Source organism: Sturnus vulgaris, chromosome 3 (assembly GCF_052056855.1).
Source record: "Sturnus vulgaris isolate bStuVul1 chromosome 3, bStuVul1.hap1, whole genome shotgun sequence".
NCBI classification, from domain to species: domain Eukaryota; kingdom Metazoa; phylum Chordata; class Aves; order Passeriformes; family Sturnidae; genus Sturnus; species Sturnus vulgaris.
Genome location: NC_142245.1, coordinates 7,068,051 through 7,084,334, shown reverse-complemented (window position 1 = coordinate 7,084,334; position 16,284 = coordinate 7,068,051). Strand labels below are relative to the sequence as shown.

At 45.5% G+C, this 16,284-nt stretch overlaps 1 protein-coding gene across 1 annotated transcript in view; it reads left to right on the top strand.

Moving 5' to 3' along the window:
- CFAP61 (cilia and flagella associated protein 61) overlaps positions 1-16,284 on the top strand; it is a 91,010-nt gene that overhangs the window by 13,642 nt on the left and 61,084 nt on the right. The window contains exons 10-17 of the mRNA XM_088160849.1: positions 1,810-1,901; positions 2,190-2,341; positions 4,754-4,793; positions 5,762-5,901; positions 8,870-8,996; positions 9,317-9,394; positions 10,530-10,736; positions 12,563-12,691. Of these exons, the coding sequence (XP_088016975.1) occupies positions 1,810-1,901; positions 2,190-2,341; positions 4,754-4,793; positions 5,762-5,901; positions 8,870-8,996; positions 9,317-9,394; positions 10,530-10,736; positions 12,563-12,691 (965 nt within the window). The remainder of the gene's footprint in view (positions 1-1,809; positions 1,902-2,189; positions 2,342-4,753; positions 4,794-5,761; positions 5,902-8,869; positions 8,997-9,316; positions 9,395-10,529; positions 10,737-12,562; positions 12,692-16,284) is intronic.

The following is a 16,284-nucleotide window of genomic DNA, read 5'->3' as shown; positions in this document are numbered from 1 at the left end:
GTTGTAGAATAGAAGAGTTGCCTCCCAGCAGTCCGTGGTTCAGCCTTTCGTGTCCTTGCAATCTCTGGCCTTGTTACTGCCATGTAGTTTGCTTTTTTTGCTGCTGCAGAGCCACGCCCGTTCCATGGAGAGGCTGCATTGCAATCGTGCTGCTGGACAGAGCCCTGCTGCCAGGGCACAGCAGGTTCACTGACTGACAGCCATAGGACATCTTGGCTTTAAGGAATCTGAAGGCTGGAAATTTTAAAATGCAAGCTGCATTCCTTTGTAGAGTAACTTTATATTCCCACATATAAAAAGGTTATTTTTTCAAGCTCTTTAGCTTCTAAGTATAGACCACAGGTTGATTTATTTTTTTTTTTCCTTTCAGTATGTAATGCTGAATAATAATGAAAGAGTATACAACAGTCTGTACTGATATGCCACTTAGGTTTCAGGGTAATTACAGTAATTTGGTTGTTACTCTATATGGTGTCATGAATTAGTTGCTAGCAAACACGATGCAGTAGGAATGATTCAAGGGCTTTTCATCAGGCCTCATGGTGAACTGGCTTCTTGATCCTGCTGACTGTACCTCAGCTAACAACCCAGCAATCACGGAATTATTTTAATTTTCTTTGTTTGTGGTTTTTACTTGATTCAGTGACAGTATTGCAGTTCTTGACATCACTCGTGTGCAGCGTGTCTGTAAACAGCAATGCAGCCACGTCTGACAGGGAGTGCATGGTGGAGCCATTAAGGATTTGCATTTTAGTGTAAAGTCAGAAACAACATATCAATATTTACATGACAACAAGAGACTTGTATTAATTAACTTCTGACACCTGCAAGGCTGTTGGTAATGAGAAATGGAGCTGGTTAATCAAGACGACATTTGATCATTTCTGTGAAGGCTCACATCTGTGATACCCCCAGAGAACCCATGATTCCTACCCCCCACATTTCTCCTTGCCCTGCATGTTGCATCTGCACTCTTTCAGCGACAGAGAAACAGATTTTGAGATAAGATTTTTTTCCTAAATGTTTCTGGCTAAATTATTTTATACCTTTGAGGTTTTTGAGGTTTTTTTTTAATTTGTGAAGAAATGCTTCTGTCCGTGAGCATACCTTATGTGGATATCCCCAGGCCAAGTTCAGAGGGAGAAGGGATTAAATCTGTTGTTTTCTGAAGCTTATTTTGTATTCTTCTTGGAGCTCAGAAACCTCGACTTCCTTGGTATTACTGGATCTTCCAAATGCAAGGGTGTCCTGCCTTGAAGTGTTTTCCTCATACACCTTATGAGTTTATTGTGTAAAATTTATAAAGGAATTATAATCCCTGTTTCCTTCTCTTACTACTCTGGTAAGAGCTCTGGTTTGACTGGGATTTAACCTGAATTTCAGTTCTTTTGGGAGAACTAATCTGAGAATGAAGAGCCCTTGCTTGTCCTTGTGATCAAGAAAGCAGGTTAGCAACACACGGGGTTTAAGGTATCAGTCAATACATTGACTCCTGGTTTTCAGTTCAGATGGGGTAAAGGCTTGACATAGGGACCCACACACAAGTTAGGAATTGCTTCCAAACTCTCTTGTTCAGGTCTTATTGTACAACCAATTCCCTGGATTTTTTTTTTTTTTTTTGCTTTGAAATCCAACAGTCTAAGGAAGCTGTAGCCAAGTAACTGTAGGAGGGAGAGTCTGTTGTAACTGTGGTTGTTAAAATGAAATCTTTTGATAGAGGTAGCCTGGCCCGCTCCAGCTATGTCTGTGGTTCTGAGGGTAAAGCTCACATTATTATACCTTGTGCACTTTCTCTTTTACTTAACTCAGATCAAGATGAAAGCAACCAAACGAGTGAAAAGCCAGAGCCTGTTTCTTCTGAAAACTTGGAGCATGTTCCTGGTGCAGATGCAGCTGTGCAGGTAATGCTGCTGCACCCAGCACTGGCTCTCAGAAGTGATACAGAGCAATATGGCAGAGATGAGGACAAGCAAATACTGCTGAGCTCCCCTCCTGCCCGTCTGCTGTGGGTCAGAAGCTGCTCTGGCAGGGTGTGGAGGGACAGGGTCAGAGCTGTTGGGCAGCGTGGGTTTGCCCATCCAGTTCGCCATGAGCAGCCATCAGGGCTGAGAGGAGGGAAAGGATGGGGCTTCACTAATGCAGCCACTCGGGGCAGTGCTGTGAGTGAGCCCTGTGTGTTGTCGTTGCAGGCAGCAGGTGATGTCAGAATTGAAGGCTCTGCAGCCTCAGCTGCGCCTCTCCTGGACACTGATGGGGATGGGGATTTTCATCCCGTCTACAGGGGAGCTTCAAATGCTTTCTGCATCCGTCTGCTCTGTATCCATGAGAAGTATGAAAGTAGGTAAGCACACAGCAAGAGTCACTGCTTTCCCCTAAATAACCATTCCCAAGGTTATGGTCTAGGACAAATCAGAAAGTGACAGCATCTGCAGTGGTTAGGTGGGATTTTTTCTGACCTCTTTCTTGTCTGCTTCTTTTATCTTCAGTAGTAATGTTTTCAACCTCCACTTGCAACTTCCTAGCTCTGACAGGTCTGTGAAGAATTCATTTGTGTTGGAAAAAATGTGAGTTGAGGTTGTGGGAAAAGGCTGCTTCTTCCTTCTATGGAGACACTCATTCTGAAGCTGGCTAGCTGCAAGAGGAGCTACATGTTAGAGTGTTCTCATCTCACTGCATGGGGCAATAGAGCTGTTTTTAGCTCTGCAGGTAAATGTTCCCATTCCAAACACTGTCTCCAGCCACTGAAAGAAAGGATTCTATTTTCTAGAGTCCTCTACAGCTGGGGGACACAAAGGGATTTTCTTTATACAGGATTGCTGCTGCTCACCTTGCACTCTTAGATCCTGGTAGATTAGAACCAACTGAACCAACTAATGTGTGATAACAAAAACTGCACTGCAGACTGTTCCAGAACAGTTAATTGAGGGACAATCTACTGTAAAAATCCGAGCAAAATAATTATTGCAGAATAAGAAAGCTTTATTTTAAAATCTTGGTGAGGTGAGGAGCTTGCTCTGGAATGACTCCATTATACTGAAACAGCAGTGGAGAGCTGTGATAGAGATTTATGTCAGGAAATAATCTCACTGTAGACTTCTTGAGTTCTCTGCTCATAGTTTCCTGCTTAGGTTAAGGATCTATCCCGTTTTTGCCCCCTTCTGAGCACTGTGCTTTGTTTGCTGTTTCTGTTCATGACATTTCTCACTGCATTTATCACTCAATGCTGTGCTCCCAGTCTTTTTTTACCTGGAGACATCTGTGGAGCAGTGTGGATTCCAAGATGGGTATCTGGAGGAGACAGCATTCCTGTCAGAAGACTTCTCCTAAGATTACCTCACGCAGAGCTGAGGACTCTGTAGATCTTGGTGTTTTCAAACGTTTTGCTTGTATGCTTCTCTGGCTTGCCTTTGCTTGATGCACCTGCCTGTAGAAGAAATATTAGGAAAGCAAATATATGTAAAGGAGGCCACAAGGTGATGCTGGAATCTTGTCCTGAGGGAGTTCCTGCTGGCCTTGCAGAAATAGCAGTTGGCTTCAAGTGTAGGTGTGATTGCATCTGAGCCCTGAGGGAAGTTTGCTCCCTGGGAGTTGTTACCCACTGAAGCTGCTACGTGCCTCCATCTCCTGAACCCAGAGCTGTGATGTTGTTAGTGCATTGAGAGGGAAATGTGAAGGAGCTGAACTGCTGGCCTATCTGCTGGTGTTGGATACTTTTCTAAGCCCCCTGAAAAATCTCCCACCTCAACTCTTGTGGTCCTTGCTGCCAACAAGGTCCTGGATGCCAGAGAAAATGACAATCCAATGTAGTTGCAATGGCATTTTCCTTTCCCCTGGTTAGCTATTCTGTTAACTAGTCCTAGTTAGATAGGTGAATATATAATACCCCAAGCCTGCTCTGTTCTTGCAGCTTTAAGTTTACATTCAAGCATAGATACTGCAATTAGAAATTATTTATCTTTTAAGTAATATTATTATTAAAGAGGTAATTACAGCTCTAAAAGGAGGGAGAGGATTTATCAGTATTTATAGGTGACTTATACATGTATGAATCTCATCAAAAGATACATCTTGTGTGGTGGAAAAGTGTTTTATGAAACTTGAGCATAACTGGGTTTTGAGCTCTTTGATATCCTTATACATGGGAAAAACAGCAGGGCTTTGGTGAGATTTCTCAAGTCTTTTTAAACTGAGATGTCACAGTTTGCTGTCACCATGGAAAAGAGACACGGATAGCTCTAAGTCAGTGGGTGAGAAGTGGAAAGAGTGTTCAAAAGCAATTGTAAGTATTGACGTTCCTGTCAGAGCACATTGGGCAGGTTTTCCTGAGTGCCAAGTCACAGAGCCCTTGGTGCTGGCTGACAGCACTGTGGAACATAGCAACAACTGTTTGTAACCTGGAGTGATATTTGCTATATGCTAACGCTGCTGTGGTAGTCCAGGAATGGCTTGTGAAGAGGCTGCAGGCAACGACACGAGAGCCAATGTGCTGTTTGTTCCTCCCCCCACCCTTTTAGTGAGCAGCCTCATGTGTTATGTCAAACATATCCTGGTTGTTCTTGTTAATAATGATGCTGTAAGCGCTGGAAGTCAGAAATTGCTGTGCAGCATGCAACATCAGCACTTGGTTACTGATGATCCATTGGGATTGTCTGATCAGCTCTGAATAAACGTTCCTGCACTCTCAGGGATGTCAATATCACAGTGTATCAGATCATTCTGATATTTATTTGCCAATATTTGCTCTTGGTTGCAGGTCGCTGGATTTTTTGCAATATGCTTTCAGCGTTTTCCCAGTGAGTATAAGCAAAGTTGGGATGGTTTTGTGTGGTGTGTGGTGGGTCAGCAGTGCAGCTGGCAGCCAGGGGAGGTGGGTCTGCTGCTCCAGTGGGTGTGCCCCACACAAATAGGCTGGGCCTGGTTACCCTGGGCTGAGCTACTCCCCTCCTTGGCTGCTTCTGGACTTCATGGAATGCATACCCAAGTCCTCTGTTTATCCTAGAATCCTGGAATGGTTTGGGTTGAAAAGGAACTTAAAGATCATCCAGTTCCACCCCTGTTATAGGCAGGACACTTTCCACTAGCCCAGGTTCCCCTAAGCTTTGTCCAACCTGGCCTCAGACACTTCCAGTGGTGGAGCAGCCACACCTCTGAGCAGCCTGTGCCAGGGCCTCCTCACCCTCACAGGGAAGAATTTGTTTGTACCATGTAATCTAAACCTGTTCTCTGTCAGTGTGAAGGCATTTCCCTGGCACTATGTGCTCTTGCAAATAGGCTCCCTGGTTTATGTTCCATAGGGACTTCTCTGAGATGCACATTTAGAAAAGAAATGTTTCAAACTCCTTTAAAACCATGTACAGATCCAGACCGTGCCTAAATTAAAAACTGTATCAGCATAGCATTCACAGTATTTGCCTGCAGACTGAACAGTGGCACTGTGGTATTTCCCACTCATGCCCTGTGTGATCCCTTTGTCTGAGGTAACAAAGTCCACCTTGAGCCTTTCTTAATGCACACCAGAGAGCTGTGAAGCCGTGTTACAAATACCTGCATGGCAGTGTGCCTTACAGACAGGCCCTGGCTACCAGAGCCACTGACTTGGCCCTAGGAACCAGCACACTCAGAAACAGCTGCTGGTGCTGCCCGGGCAGAGCCGTGCCTGGAGCTGTGCAGTGTAAGCCCCGTGTTCAGGGCTGTCTGTCCCCTCTGGGGGGCTTTGGGTAGAGCTCAGAGAACGCTTGTACTGCCTGCCAATGTCTTCCAGGACAGAGAGCTGTGTGTGATGCTGGTGCCACATCACGTCCCCGAGTCGTCCCTGCTGCGGAGCTTTGTTCGGGCCGTGCCCTGCTGCCCGTCACGGCTGGGCCAGGAGCTGTACGTGTTCCACAGGGCAGCACTCCTCAAGTGAGTGGTGCCTGGGACAGCCCTGCTGCTGCCTTTATAGCCAGCCTCCTCTCCCTGAAACCTCGGGGACAGAGAGGATGCTTTGGGGATTTGGGTGTCCAGTGCTAAGATGGATGGACATGGGTACAGACCAGCGGCTCCGAGGTCCCTGGCTGTGAGCCAAAGGCAGCAGAGAAAAGTGGTGCTGTGTTTGGCCTTGGGGATGTGGGGCAGGTGCTGTGACACTGGTGTAGGTTTAATTCTTGGAAATATGCTGTAGTTCTCTTAAGAGAGCTGTAGTCATGTGTTTCTGGGACATACAGATGACAGCAGGAACTTCGTTGAGTATCTGTCCTGTGTCACTGCTCTTTCCCTTTTGGTGTTGAATCATTTATTTCATGCCTTCAGTTTCTGTGATGCTCTGAACACTTCTGTAGGCTGAGATATCTGAACTGGGACACCAAACCTTTCTTGCTGTGTCTTCTGTTACGTGCTTTGCTTGTATACCAAGCCTATTCTGGCCCAAACACCAATCTTAGATTGTTAACAATTTTCTTTTTTTTTTTTTTTGGTCCTAATGTACCTAAATACTGTGTGGTTTTAACAAAATATTTCTAGGTTTAATTTGGTACCTAATCACCTTTGGTTTTACACAAATACTTCATGCAGGAGCTGGCCAGCTACTCTTGGACCGAGGCAGAAGCTTTCTGCCCTGGGATGAAACTTCTGCTCCTGTGTCCTGAGTAAAAATCCAGCTGGCTGGAGAGAGAGCTGCTGGAATAATTCCTGGTAATCTCAGGCCCAGCTGCTCAGTAATCCATCAGTAGGGTTGGGAGTCATATGTCCCCTTGCAATTTTGGGCAAAATTCAAGTTGTCATCAAGGCTCTTTGAAAAAAAGTTACCATCCTGATTACATTTGTGCATATTCCAAATGACACCAGTCCTTTCATGAAAACAAAATAGGGTCATCAGTAGCATTTTCCAAATCCCCCTGCAGCTTTGCAGGAAAGTAAGGAAAAATAGCTGCTCATTGAGGTTCAGGATCAGAAAAGCTTTGGGAGAAACCAGAGTAATCTTTTGCAAAGTTTCTGCAGAACAAAACCCACAGGGTGCACCAGCAGATAGTCTCTTGGAAATAACCAAAATCTGTGAAAGTGAAAGATCAATGCATTGTACTTGCACCTATGGCTTTCAAAAGTGTGTGAGTGAAGAGGAACTCACAGAAAATGGACTAAAAGAAAAACAGGGTAAGAAGAGGGGAGTATGAGAAGACGTGAGAGGGCGAAGTCAGAAGAGGCACAGGCACAAAATGAGCTCCTGATTAGTACAGGTAGTAAAAGGAATAAGAAAAAGTGTTAAGTACACAAAAAGTAAGAGTGCAGCAAATGGAACTGTGAGTCTGCTACTTAACAGTGAAGGAGAAAAAAATAACAGATGGCAAAGGCATATCCTAATGGATACTTTCCCTCAATTTTCACTAAAAAGCATAATAATAATAATAATAATAATAGCGTCCTTGTCTCTGAGCAGTCAAAGGACTTGAGCATCTAGAATGAGTTAATTCATTGCTAGGAGAGAAACGAGTGCAGACCTTGGATAGTCCTTCCTCCTGCTCCATACTCCAGTGGAGCTGCTGTATCTGCTTACTCTCAGCACAAGGCAGTTTCAACTTTTCACATGTCACTGTTGGAGATGCAGCTCCCTGTGGGCACAGCCGCCTTCCCTGGGGCGTGGGTGGGGCAGAGGGTGGGACAGGGCACCCTGGGGCTGCACAGTCCTCATTGCTCTTGGGTATTGCCATGGGCCGTGGAGGGCTGTGAAAAGCTGGCTTAAAAGGTCAGGATTCTTTTGTCCTTCAGTAACCAAATTGTGCTTTAGAGCACTTTGAAATGGTCAGTGAATTCAGCTGTGAAATTTCTCATAACATACCAGAATCTTGGCAAATTTGTGTTTTTTAAGGTACAGGTGCTATTCATGAAAGCCATATTCCACAAGATGCCTCTCAATGTGACTGAGGCTGAAGAACAGCACATCCACTTTTAAATTGAAAGCAGGAAGAACAGGAATAAAAAGATTATACGACATGAATCACAATTTTTTGTTGTGGGTGAAAGAACTTACTTCTTGGAACTGGAGCTGTAGTTGAGCCTCTTGAACAGCACTCCACGAGTGTTGGTGGCACCAGCTGTGTGTAAGCAGGAAGGGCTTGCTGCCTTTGGCAGACACGGGGAGGGCTCCTCAGCTGCTGCACACTGTCAGTGTGAAGTGAATTTTTTTTCCTGACTGGTATGTGGGAAGATGTTTGCTAACAGCCCGTGAATGAGCCAAGTGCCAGGTCGCTGCTGTCTGGAGCAGTGGGGGAGTGTTCCACGTGTGGTACAAAGGTTCTGGTACCAGTCACTACTGTGTCACTGCTACCTGGCACTCCATGCTGAGCAGAGGAGTTGCAGTCATGGAAGTTGATCCTCATGTGTTACTGCTGGAAGCACCAAGGCCTAACACAAAAATCACAAACAAGTTCTTCATTCTCGGGGGAAATTGATGTTGCTGCTTTGCTTTGTACCATGAAGCTGGCTCCGTTTTATTTTTCTCTGTCCTTTTCTTGCCTTTCCCTGTTTTTATCTTGCTCTTTTCCCCATGTGCCACAGTGTTCAGCTACAGATTCCACATTGATTTTATGGTTCTTTGGCTCCCTTTATTGCTGACTTTTACTCACTTGAAGACAGGTGATACCTGGGGTTATAGATTGGGCTGAGTGTTTAATAGCAGATAAAGCAGGATTCTGGAGTTGTCTCAAATAGATGCTCTGATCTTTTCTGTTACCATGCAATAACTTCATATCTGCCTTTGAACAAGTGTCATTTAGCATTCAGTTACAATTTCTGAACGATGTGGTTGGTACTTGTGAAGGGTGTGTTGCCTTAAGCTTGGCAGTTGTCCTTATTTTGTCACAAAGTCAACTTTAATTCTTTTTTTGTCCTTTTCCAGGTCATTTAATGTAAGAAAAGCAGCAACCAGCGACCTACAGGGTATAAAAACACTCGTTGAAACTCTCAGCTTGAATGAAAGGATATGGAATGACTCAAAGATATTCACTGAGGCTCGCAGGGAGCCAGTGAGTATTTGTTGCTGATATGTGTTCAATTCTGGACTTAGCCCAGGATGAAGCAGTGGCTGAGCTTGTAGCCCTCCTGCAGCAGCTGTACCCAAAGTGAAGTGTCAGTAAGGAAAGGTGTGTGTGGTCCAGAGTCCAGCCACACACCCGGCTCCAACAGGGCCCTCCTGGGGGGCAGACTGGTTAAACTGGGATGGTGCTGGGGGGCTGCACGGGGAGAAAAGTGTTTTATCTGGGTCTCTGGGGGGAAATACACAGTGACAATTAGAAAGAGGTTCGACTGAAACTGGAAATGTGCATCTGTTGCCTTTACCTTGCAGGATGGGATGCCAGTACAGGCTTTTGTAGCAGAAGTTTCGGATCAAATCGTTGGTGTTTGTGTCACTAGGGATGAAATGGTAAATTCAGTTTGTGTTCCACGAGCTCTGTGGTGCTTGGTCCTCACACTAAGGCTGAGTTTTGTGCTTGGCACTGTACCTGTGGCTAACAAAGTGTAAAAATGCTGCTTGTAGAAGCCCCTGTGCTCTCCAGCCTATGCCCACTGTATTATTTCTCTGCTCATAGGTCATGATTGACCCACAGATGAAAAAAAAATGATCCCCTTACTTTCAAGAAGCTGCTGCTATGTCCTGCAAGTTTTCCTCCTGTGCTTTTTTTGGTGCTTTAGCACAAAGCCATTCTGCTTCTAAATAGATGTTTAATCACCTCTTTCCCTTCTACTTTCCAAGTCAATAAGCAGCTTTGGTACAAGTCCTGCAAAGAGCAGTAATTCTTCTTCTAGATTAGCTTTCATAACTTTTTTCTCCAGCAGTGGAGTCTAAGTGATTGTGAATCATGCACTTGAAAACAAAAGCCTATTCCCTGATGCAGTCAAGAAAGACATTGCACGTTATTATTGAAAAATGAACATTCTCCAGGTCTTACTCTTGTGGCATTCTGCTAAGACTGAAAAGGTGGATTTTAGGTTGTTCAGCTGTTCTAATGCTTAATTTTTACAATAGAAAAGTCACTCCTGTTTCTGAGAGTAATTCTCTTGATTACTTTAAGAGCTAGGAGCATTGATTGAACAAATGTGCAAAAATAGCAGCTTATCACTTCAACAGGGAAGACTTGTCAGAGGGCATTTCTTACACAGCCGTGCTCTGTTCTGGAATTCCCTTTTTCAGCTGGAGTTTGGTGAGAGGGCTGGCCTGGGCTTCTGTGCCTTGAACACAGACAAACAGGTGGAGGGGTTTTTTCCCTCCCTTGGATGTCTGTTAACCTGTACCAGGCACGGTGGGGAAAGGGTCAGGTGTGCATTCCTTGTAAATAAGGGCAAGCTGCAAGGAGAGGTTTTGATACAATGAAGACATTTTTGTGAAAAATCTGTTCAGTCAGTGCACCTCAATTGAGGAGAGCTCTCAAAGACACTTGATTTCAGTGCTCAAATGTAGTTTCTTGGTCGATAGAAAGTGACTCATTGCTTGGTATTTGCTAAAATCCTGTCAAGGTAGCTGCTGATCACTGCTGACTCAGCAATTCCTAATTTTCCAGGATATTGAGTACATTCGAGCACATTACAACATTGAGGACTTCATTCATTTTAATCACCACCAGCAAGAGGACCATGGACATCTTTGCCACTTTGTCTTGAATCCTGTATTTCGTCACTATACAAAATACTTTCTAAAGGAGATTCTTCGCTTGGGTCACAAAACTTCTCTTTACTACCCTGTTTATCCAGAATATGTGGAGGGCAAGGTAAGGAGAAAGTAATTAGTATTTTTTGTATTAAATATTGCCACATTTTCTCACTTTATTTTTTTCTTTGCTTCCATGAATGACTGCAAACATGGATTTTTCTTGTCAATCTGCAGCAAACCGTACTTTCTTTTCTTCCTGCCTGCCATATTCTGGACCCATGGACGCAGTTCTTGCATAGCAGGACTGATCTGTGGCGTCCACAGGTGTCTTCAGGAAGTGTGCTGGGGAGCAGAGAGTGGAAATGGCTTTGGCCCTGGCTCCCTGCCCAGCACAAGGGTAATGTAGCCCGAGGAGAAATGCAAGGGGATCATCCTAAACACATCCAGGTGCCTTAGAAAAACTCTTCCAGAGGGATTCAGGTACTCTAGACTGCTTCACCAAAAGTCACTGGGACCTGGGCACCTCACTGGCTTTTGAAGGGGGACTTGTGTTCCTGCAGTTGTCATGGGAGAAGTGTAAGAATTGAACTTCCAGTGGAGAAAATCCATTTTGAGAGGCATGTAATTCAGAAACGCTCACGTTTGTGTTTTGTCATCAGTCTCGAGTGAGAAAAGGGAACACAAGGTAAGATGTGCAAGCCTGTGTAGCCATCTGAAGCTGCTGTCTGGCCTGGGCAGTCACCCAGGCTCCTGGCAGCACGGATGGAAACACAGAGTGCATCCCGAGGGCAGTTCATCCATACCTGCCTGTGTGGAGACGTGTGGAATTTTCCCCTGCAGCCTGGCCTCCAGCTCGGGCTGCTGCCTGCACTGGGCACCTGGTGTTTACAGGTGACCGACATGGGATCTGTCCTTGCTGACTTGGGTGTTTTTGAAACCACCACTGGCTGTTGTGTGTGAACTCTTGACAGGTTAGGCACATTTGCAGGAGGACGTGTTTTCCCGTGCACTTTTGTGGAGCTGTGAGTGTTCCCGTGAGGAGCTGATGTTCCTGAGTAGCATTAGCTTCTCAGATTCTGAAGAGGCTCTCACAAAAATGCAGTTTAATGGCACTGGATGGAAGAGAAGCTAAATTGTACCAGTGATTCCAGTTTTGACTGTTTCCAGGCTACCAGGCTACAGAATTACTTTAGCTTATCTAATATCATTATCTAATAAGTGTAAGTGTGATATTTTACTTAGTTCTCAACAGAGTAACTTCAAGTTTTTAATATTTGTGGACGGAATGGCACTTGAGTGTAATTTAGTTTGCATTAATGTTCATTCTGTATTTCCTGTAATTCTCTTCTTCCCTTTCATGCTGTAAGTTATGCCAGAGCCAGTCATGCTGTAATAGACAGATACAGCTATTTCTAATGATCCAGGCTGCTCAGATGAGCTTTAGGGTTTTGTTCATTTCACATTTCTGCCAGTTTATTAACATTTATCACTTGGATGAACCAGACATTTCAGTCGGTGTAGAATTTCTGTATAAATTCATCTCCGTTGCTTGCCAGGCGAGCAAAGGTTAGCAGTGAGCAGATAACACAACTTAATGAGGTCAAATCAAGCTGATTCATGATCGCTATGGAGAAAAATATCCTCCTGGGGAAAATACTCGTGCTGAAAAATCCCATAAACCAAACCACTTGTTTATCTGTCATTCCCACAGAGATAGTAATGTAATTACTCTCATAATTATCTTCATTAGTGTCAGGAATTATCTGCAATTCATTCCTCTGCTCTGAGTATGTTTGTTTATTCGCTGATTTTTTTTTTTTTGTCTCGGATTTAGCCAACAGAGCTAAGAATTGCGCGTTTTGCGAAGCCACGCGGCAGCCATCTGCGCTGCAGCGCCCTGCCACTCTCCCTGCTCACATATGGATCGCTGCCTTTCACTTCCAGCGTCCCTGTGCCCATTCCCTGACATCTGCCCTTCATTACATGGCTCCCGTGCGGCCGAGACGACAGATTGTCTATCCTGGGCGCGAGCTGGGCGCGAGCGCTCCGCCCGGGCAGCTCTCCGAGGATCAGGTGGGTGACAGCAGCGGCAGCAGGCGGGTGGGGGCACGCTGCCAGGCTCGTGCAGGGCCTGGCAGATGGGCTGGCATTAGCCTCCCGGTGCCCACGGGCTGCTCCTTAATTACAGCGGCCTGCCCGTGCTGCTCTGCTCTGCTCTGCTCTGCTCTGCTCTGCTGCCGCGCCCGGCACCGCCACAGCACAGCCCCTTTGCCTTTCCCCTTTGCCTTTCCCCTTTGCCTTTCCCCTTTGCCTTTCCCCTTTGCCTTTCCCCTTTGCCTTTCCCCTTTGCCTTTCCCCTTTGCCTTTCCCCTTTGCCTTTCCCCTTTGCCTTTCCCCTTTGCCTTTCCCCTTTCCTTTCCCCTTTCCTTTCCCCTTTCCTTTCCCCTTTCCTTTCCCCTTTCCTTTCCCCTTTCCTTTCCCCTTTCCTTTCCCCTTTCCTTTCCCCTTTCCTTTCCCCTTTCCTTTCCCCTTTCCTTTCCCCTTTCCTTTCCCCTTTCCTTTCCCCTTTCCTTTCCCCTTTCCTTTCCCCTTTCCTTTCCCCTTTCCTTTCCCCTTTCCTTTCCCCTTTCCTTTCCCCTTTCCTTTCCCCTTTCCTTTCCCCTTTCCTTTCCCCTTTCCTTTCCCCTTTCCTTTCCCCTTTCCTTTCCCCTTTCCTTTCCCCTTTCCTTTCCCCTTTCCTTTCCCCTTTCCTTTCCCCTTTCCTTTCCCCTTTCCTTTCCCCTTTCCTTTCCCCTTTCCTTTCCCCTTTCCTTTCCCCTTTCCTTTCCCCTTTCCTTTCCCCTTTCCTTTCCCCTTTCCTTTCCCCTTTCCTTTCCCCTTTCCTTTCCCCTTTCCCAGCATCCTCTCACTGCTCTGCTGCTGCTGCTGCTGCTGAGCCCTTGCCTCCTGCCAGCTGTGTTTGGGTGTCGTGCTCTGCAAGCAGGAAAAACGCAGAGACACCAGCATGACACTTTGTGTAGAGCTTGCTTAAGTGCGTTTGATTTTTGAGTCCCACAGTCAGGGTTCTTGCATGCATGAGAGACCCTTAAAACACCAAGTGACTTAACAGCAAAGGAAAAGATTATTTTCACTAGCAAACGGTTTTACTTACTGGTGTGGCCTGGAGGTTCTAAATGAAAAGTCTCTTAAAATTTCATTTTTAAAATAACTTGAAGCCCCATTCTCTTACAGTTTTTTAAGTAACTAAAATTTGATGTGAAGGTGATTCCTCAGAAGAGTAACTAGTGAAGCTGAAATATTAGGAAAAACACAATTAGTGATGGATTCTCTCAGTAGGTAGTTGCATTTTGGTAGAGAAACATAATTAGGGAGCTTTATGTCTGTCTAGTAACTTCCAGTTGGCTGAGATGGGCTTCCATATAATATTTTTAGTGCTGTCCTTTTCTCAGTTAGTCAGTAGGTTTTGGCACCTAAAACTCTTAATTAGGCAGCAGCTGGCAAAGCAAAATCCAGAGCACGGCTGAGGCTGCTGGTCTGGGTGGCTTTGTTCAACAGCCATCCCTGCCTTTCTCTTCTCTGCAGAATGAACTCTGGTGCTTTTCTTTAAACTCCTTCTTATTCTTACTCTTTAAAGGGATTGCTCTCTTCCTAAAATACCTCATCTTAGCATTTTTTGTGGAAGCTGGAAAATCACAGACTTGCTGTGTTTGAAAGATTTGCATATCTTTTGTTTGCTTATGTTCTTCCCGAGGTTTTCTGAGCTTCTCTGTAGGTAGTGGCATAATGGTTGGAAATCTCAGATTCAAATTTCTGTTTAATAGAATGTGTGAAATTTTTGCTAAGAATTTGTACTGGAAAAAGCCCAGCTCAAGGCCAGTCACTGTGTAAGCATCCATGCATCTGCCTCTGCATGAATTATAGATTTTTGACAGACTGTGCTCTATCAGAATGGACATCTGGGGCTAAGTGCTGCGTGGTAACTTGAGGATAAAGCTAGTCTGCTGCTGCTGCTGGCTTCTGTGAAATACCAAGAACTTGAAACCGTGTAAAGCTAAATTGACTCTTGTGTGGAGTGAATGGAGCGACCTTTGGCCACCATACGTTGGGAAGCTGTGTAACAGAAGGAGCAGCCTGCCACAGCTCCTGAGTAGGGAGGTGCTGCTGCTTTTAGACCCTGGGCTGCAGCAGGCCCCAGGCACTTGCCCTCTCTCTGCTCAGATAATCTCAATAATCATCAATAATCTCACACTGCCCTGCCAGTTCCTGCAGTGACCTTACAAATAAACTGAGGTGTATTTTATAAACTAATATAACCAAGTTTCAGTAGGCACAATATTATCTCTCTGCCTTTTGTTAGTGATTAAAAGGCTGCTCAGACCTACTGTAAAAACAGCAAGGTGTAATCTGTGAGGCAGAGGAGAACCTGTCCCACCAAGGAGATAAATGTGCTAGCTCTGCAGGAGGGAAAGGCTGATAATTGTCACCTCATGAAATAGTGAGACAAGATGAAACCCATTTTGGTTGTAGAAGATGCTGAAGGGCTGGGAAGTGAGGGGAAAAGGGCGTGGGAGAAAAATGTTGTGAGGAAAGCGTGGAGAAAAGAGGGAGAAAGGTGAAAGGCAGACCAAGAATCTGGAGTAGGAATGAGTGGGAAGATGTCTGAGGCCAGCACCTGCAGAGGAGTAAGGAGAAAATGTCTCCTATCTTTGTTTTGGTGATTTTAAACGAGATCAGGGATTCCAAGCATTTGAGACCACTGCTCATTTCTTTATCCCCTGTCTCTATCCCAGCTCACCGTGCTGGTTTCAACCAAGGGGGCTTTGCCCTCTCCAATTAGAAAGCAGCTCCTCCAGAGGTGAATCCGTGCCCGCTTTGTTCCCATGAGCTGGAGGGCAGGTTGTCACTGTAATTGCTGCTTGAGAGTGCTCTGCAGTAGTGGCAGGGTTTGTCACATGAACTACAAGATGAGGATTGTAAATGCGAGTTGATTTCAGAAATGCAAAATTTTCATTGATTGCCTGCCCTAATTGATTGCTTGAGTATCTGTTGCTCGTAATGGAGATAATTGTGGTGATATTCTTGCTTTGATACCCACAAGATGCCCCTTGATATCTAGTAATCAACAAATCAACATCTGCCTCTCATCTTCTGCTTTTTCAGCTGCCTTCCTCTTGTTCCAGCCCTTCTCGAGCTCTTGCTCTCCTTTTCTAGCTGCAGAGTGCCTTTTTCCCCAGTGAGAGCGTGGGGCTGAGCAGCTCATCTGTTCTGTATGAGGGCACAGCACAGCTCCTGGTGTGTGTGTGTGCATGGCTGGGCTCCCTCAGTCTGTGTGTCCCCAGAACATTCCAGCCTGCCCAGGGCACCAAGGGAATTCACTCCCAGACCCAGGGCACACACAGGCCATGTCCTGCTGCCTGCTTCCAAAGCCAGGAGAGAAACCAGCAATGTAAACCACAGCAGTTTTGTTCTCAGCTAATTCCCAAGCACTGCCAGGGCAGATGGATCTTGTCTGTGCTGGAGAGATGCTTTTCCTGCAGGTCTGGATCAGTTCTTACAGACAGATGAGCACCATGTGTGGGAACTTGTTCTTGTCCCTCTGTCAGCTCCCTCTGTTCTTCTGTGGTGTCTGGAAAAGCCACCCAGGGGGAAGTGCCATGTGTCCCCCT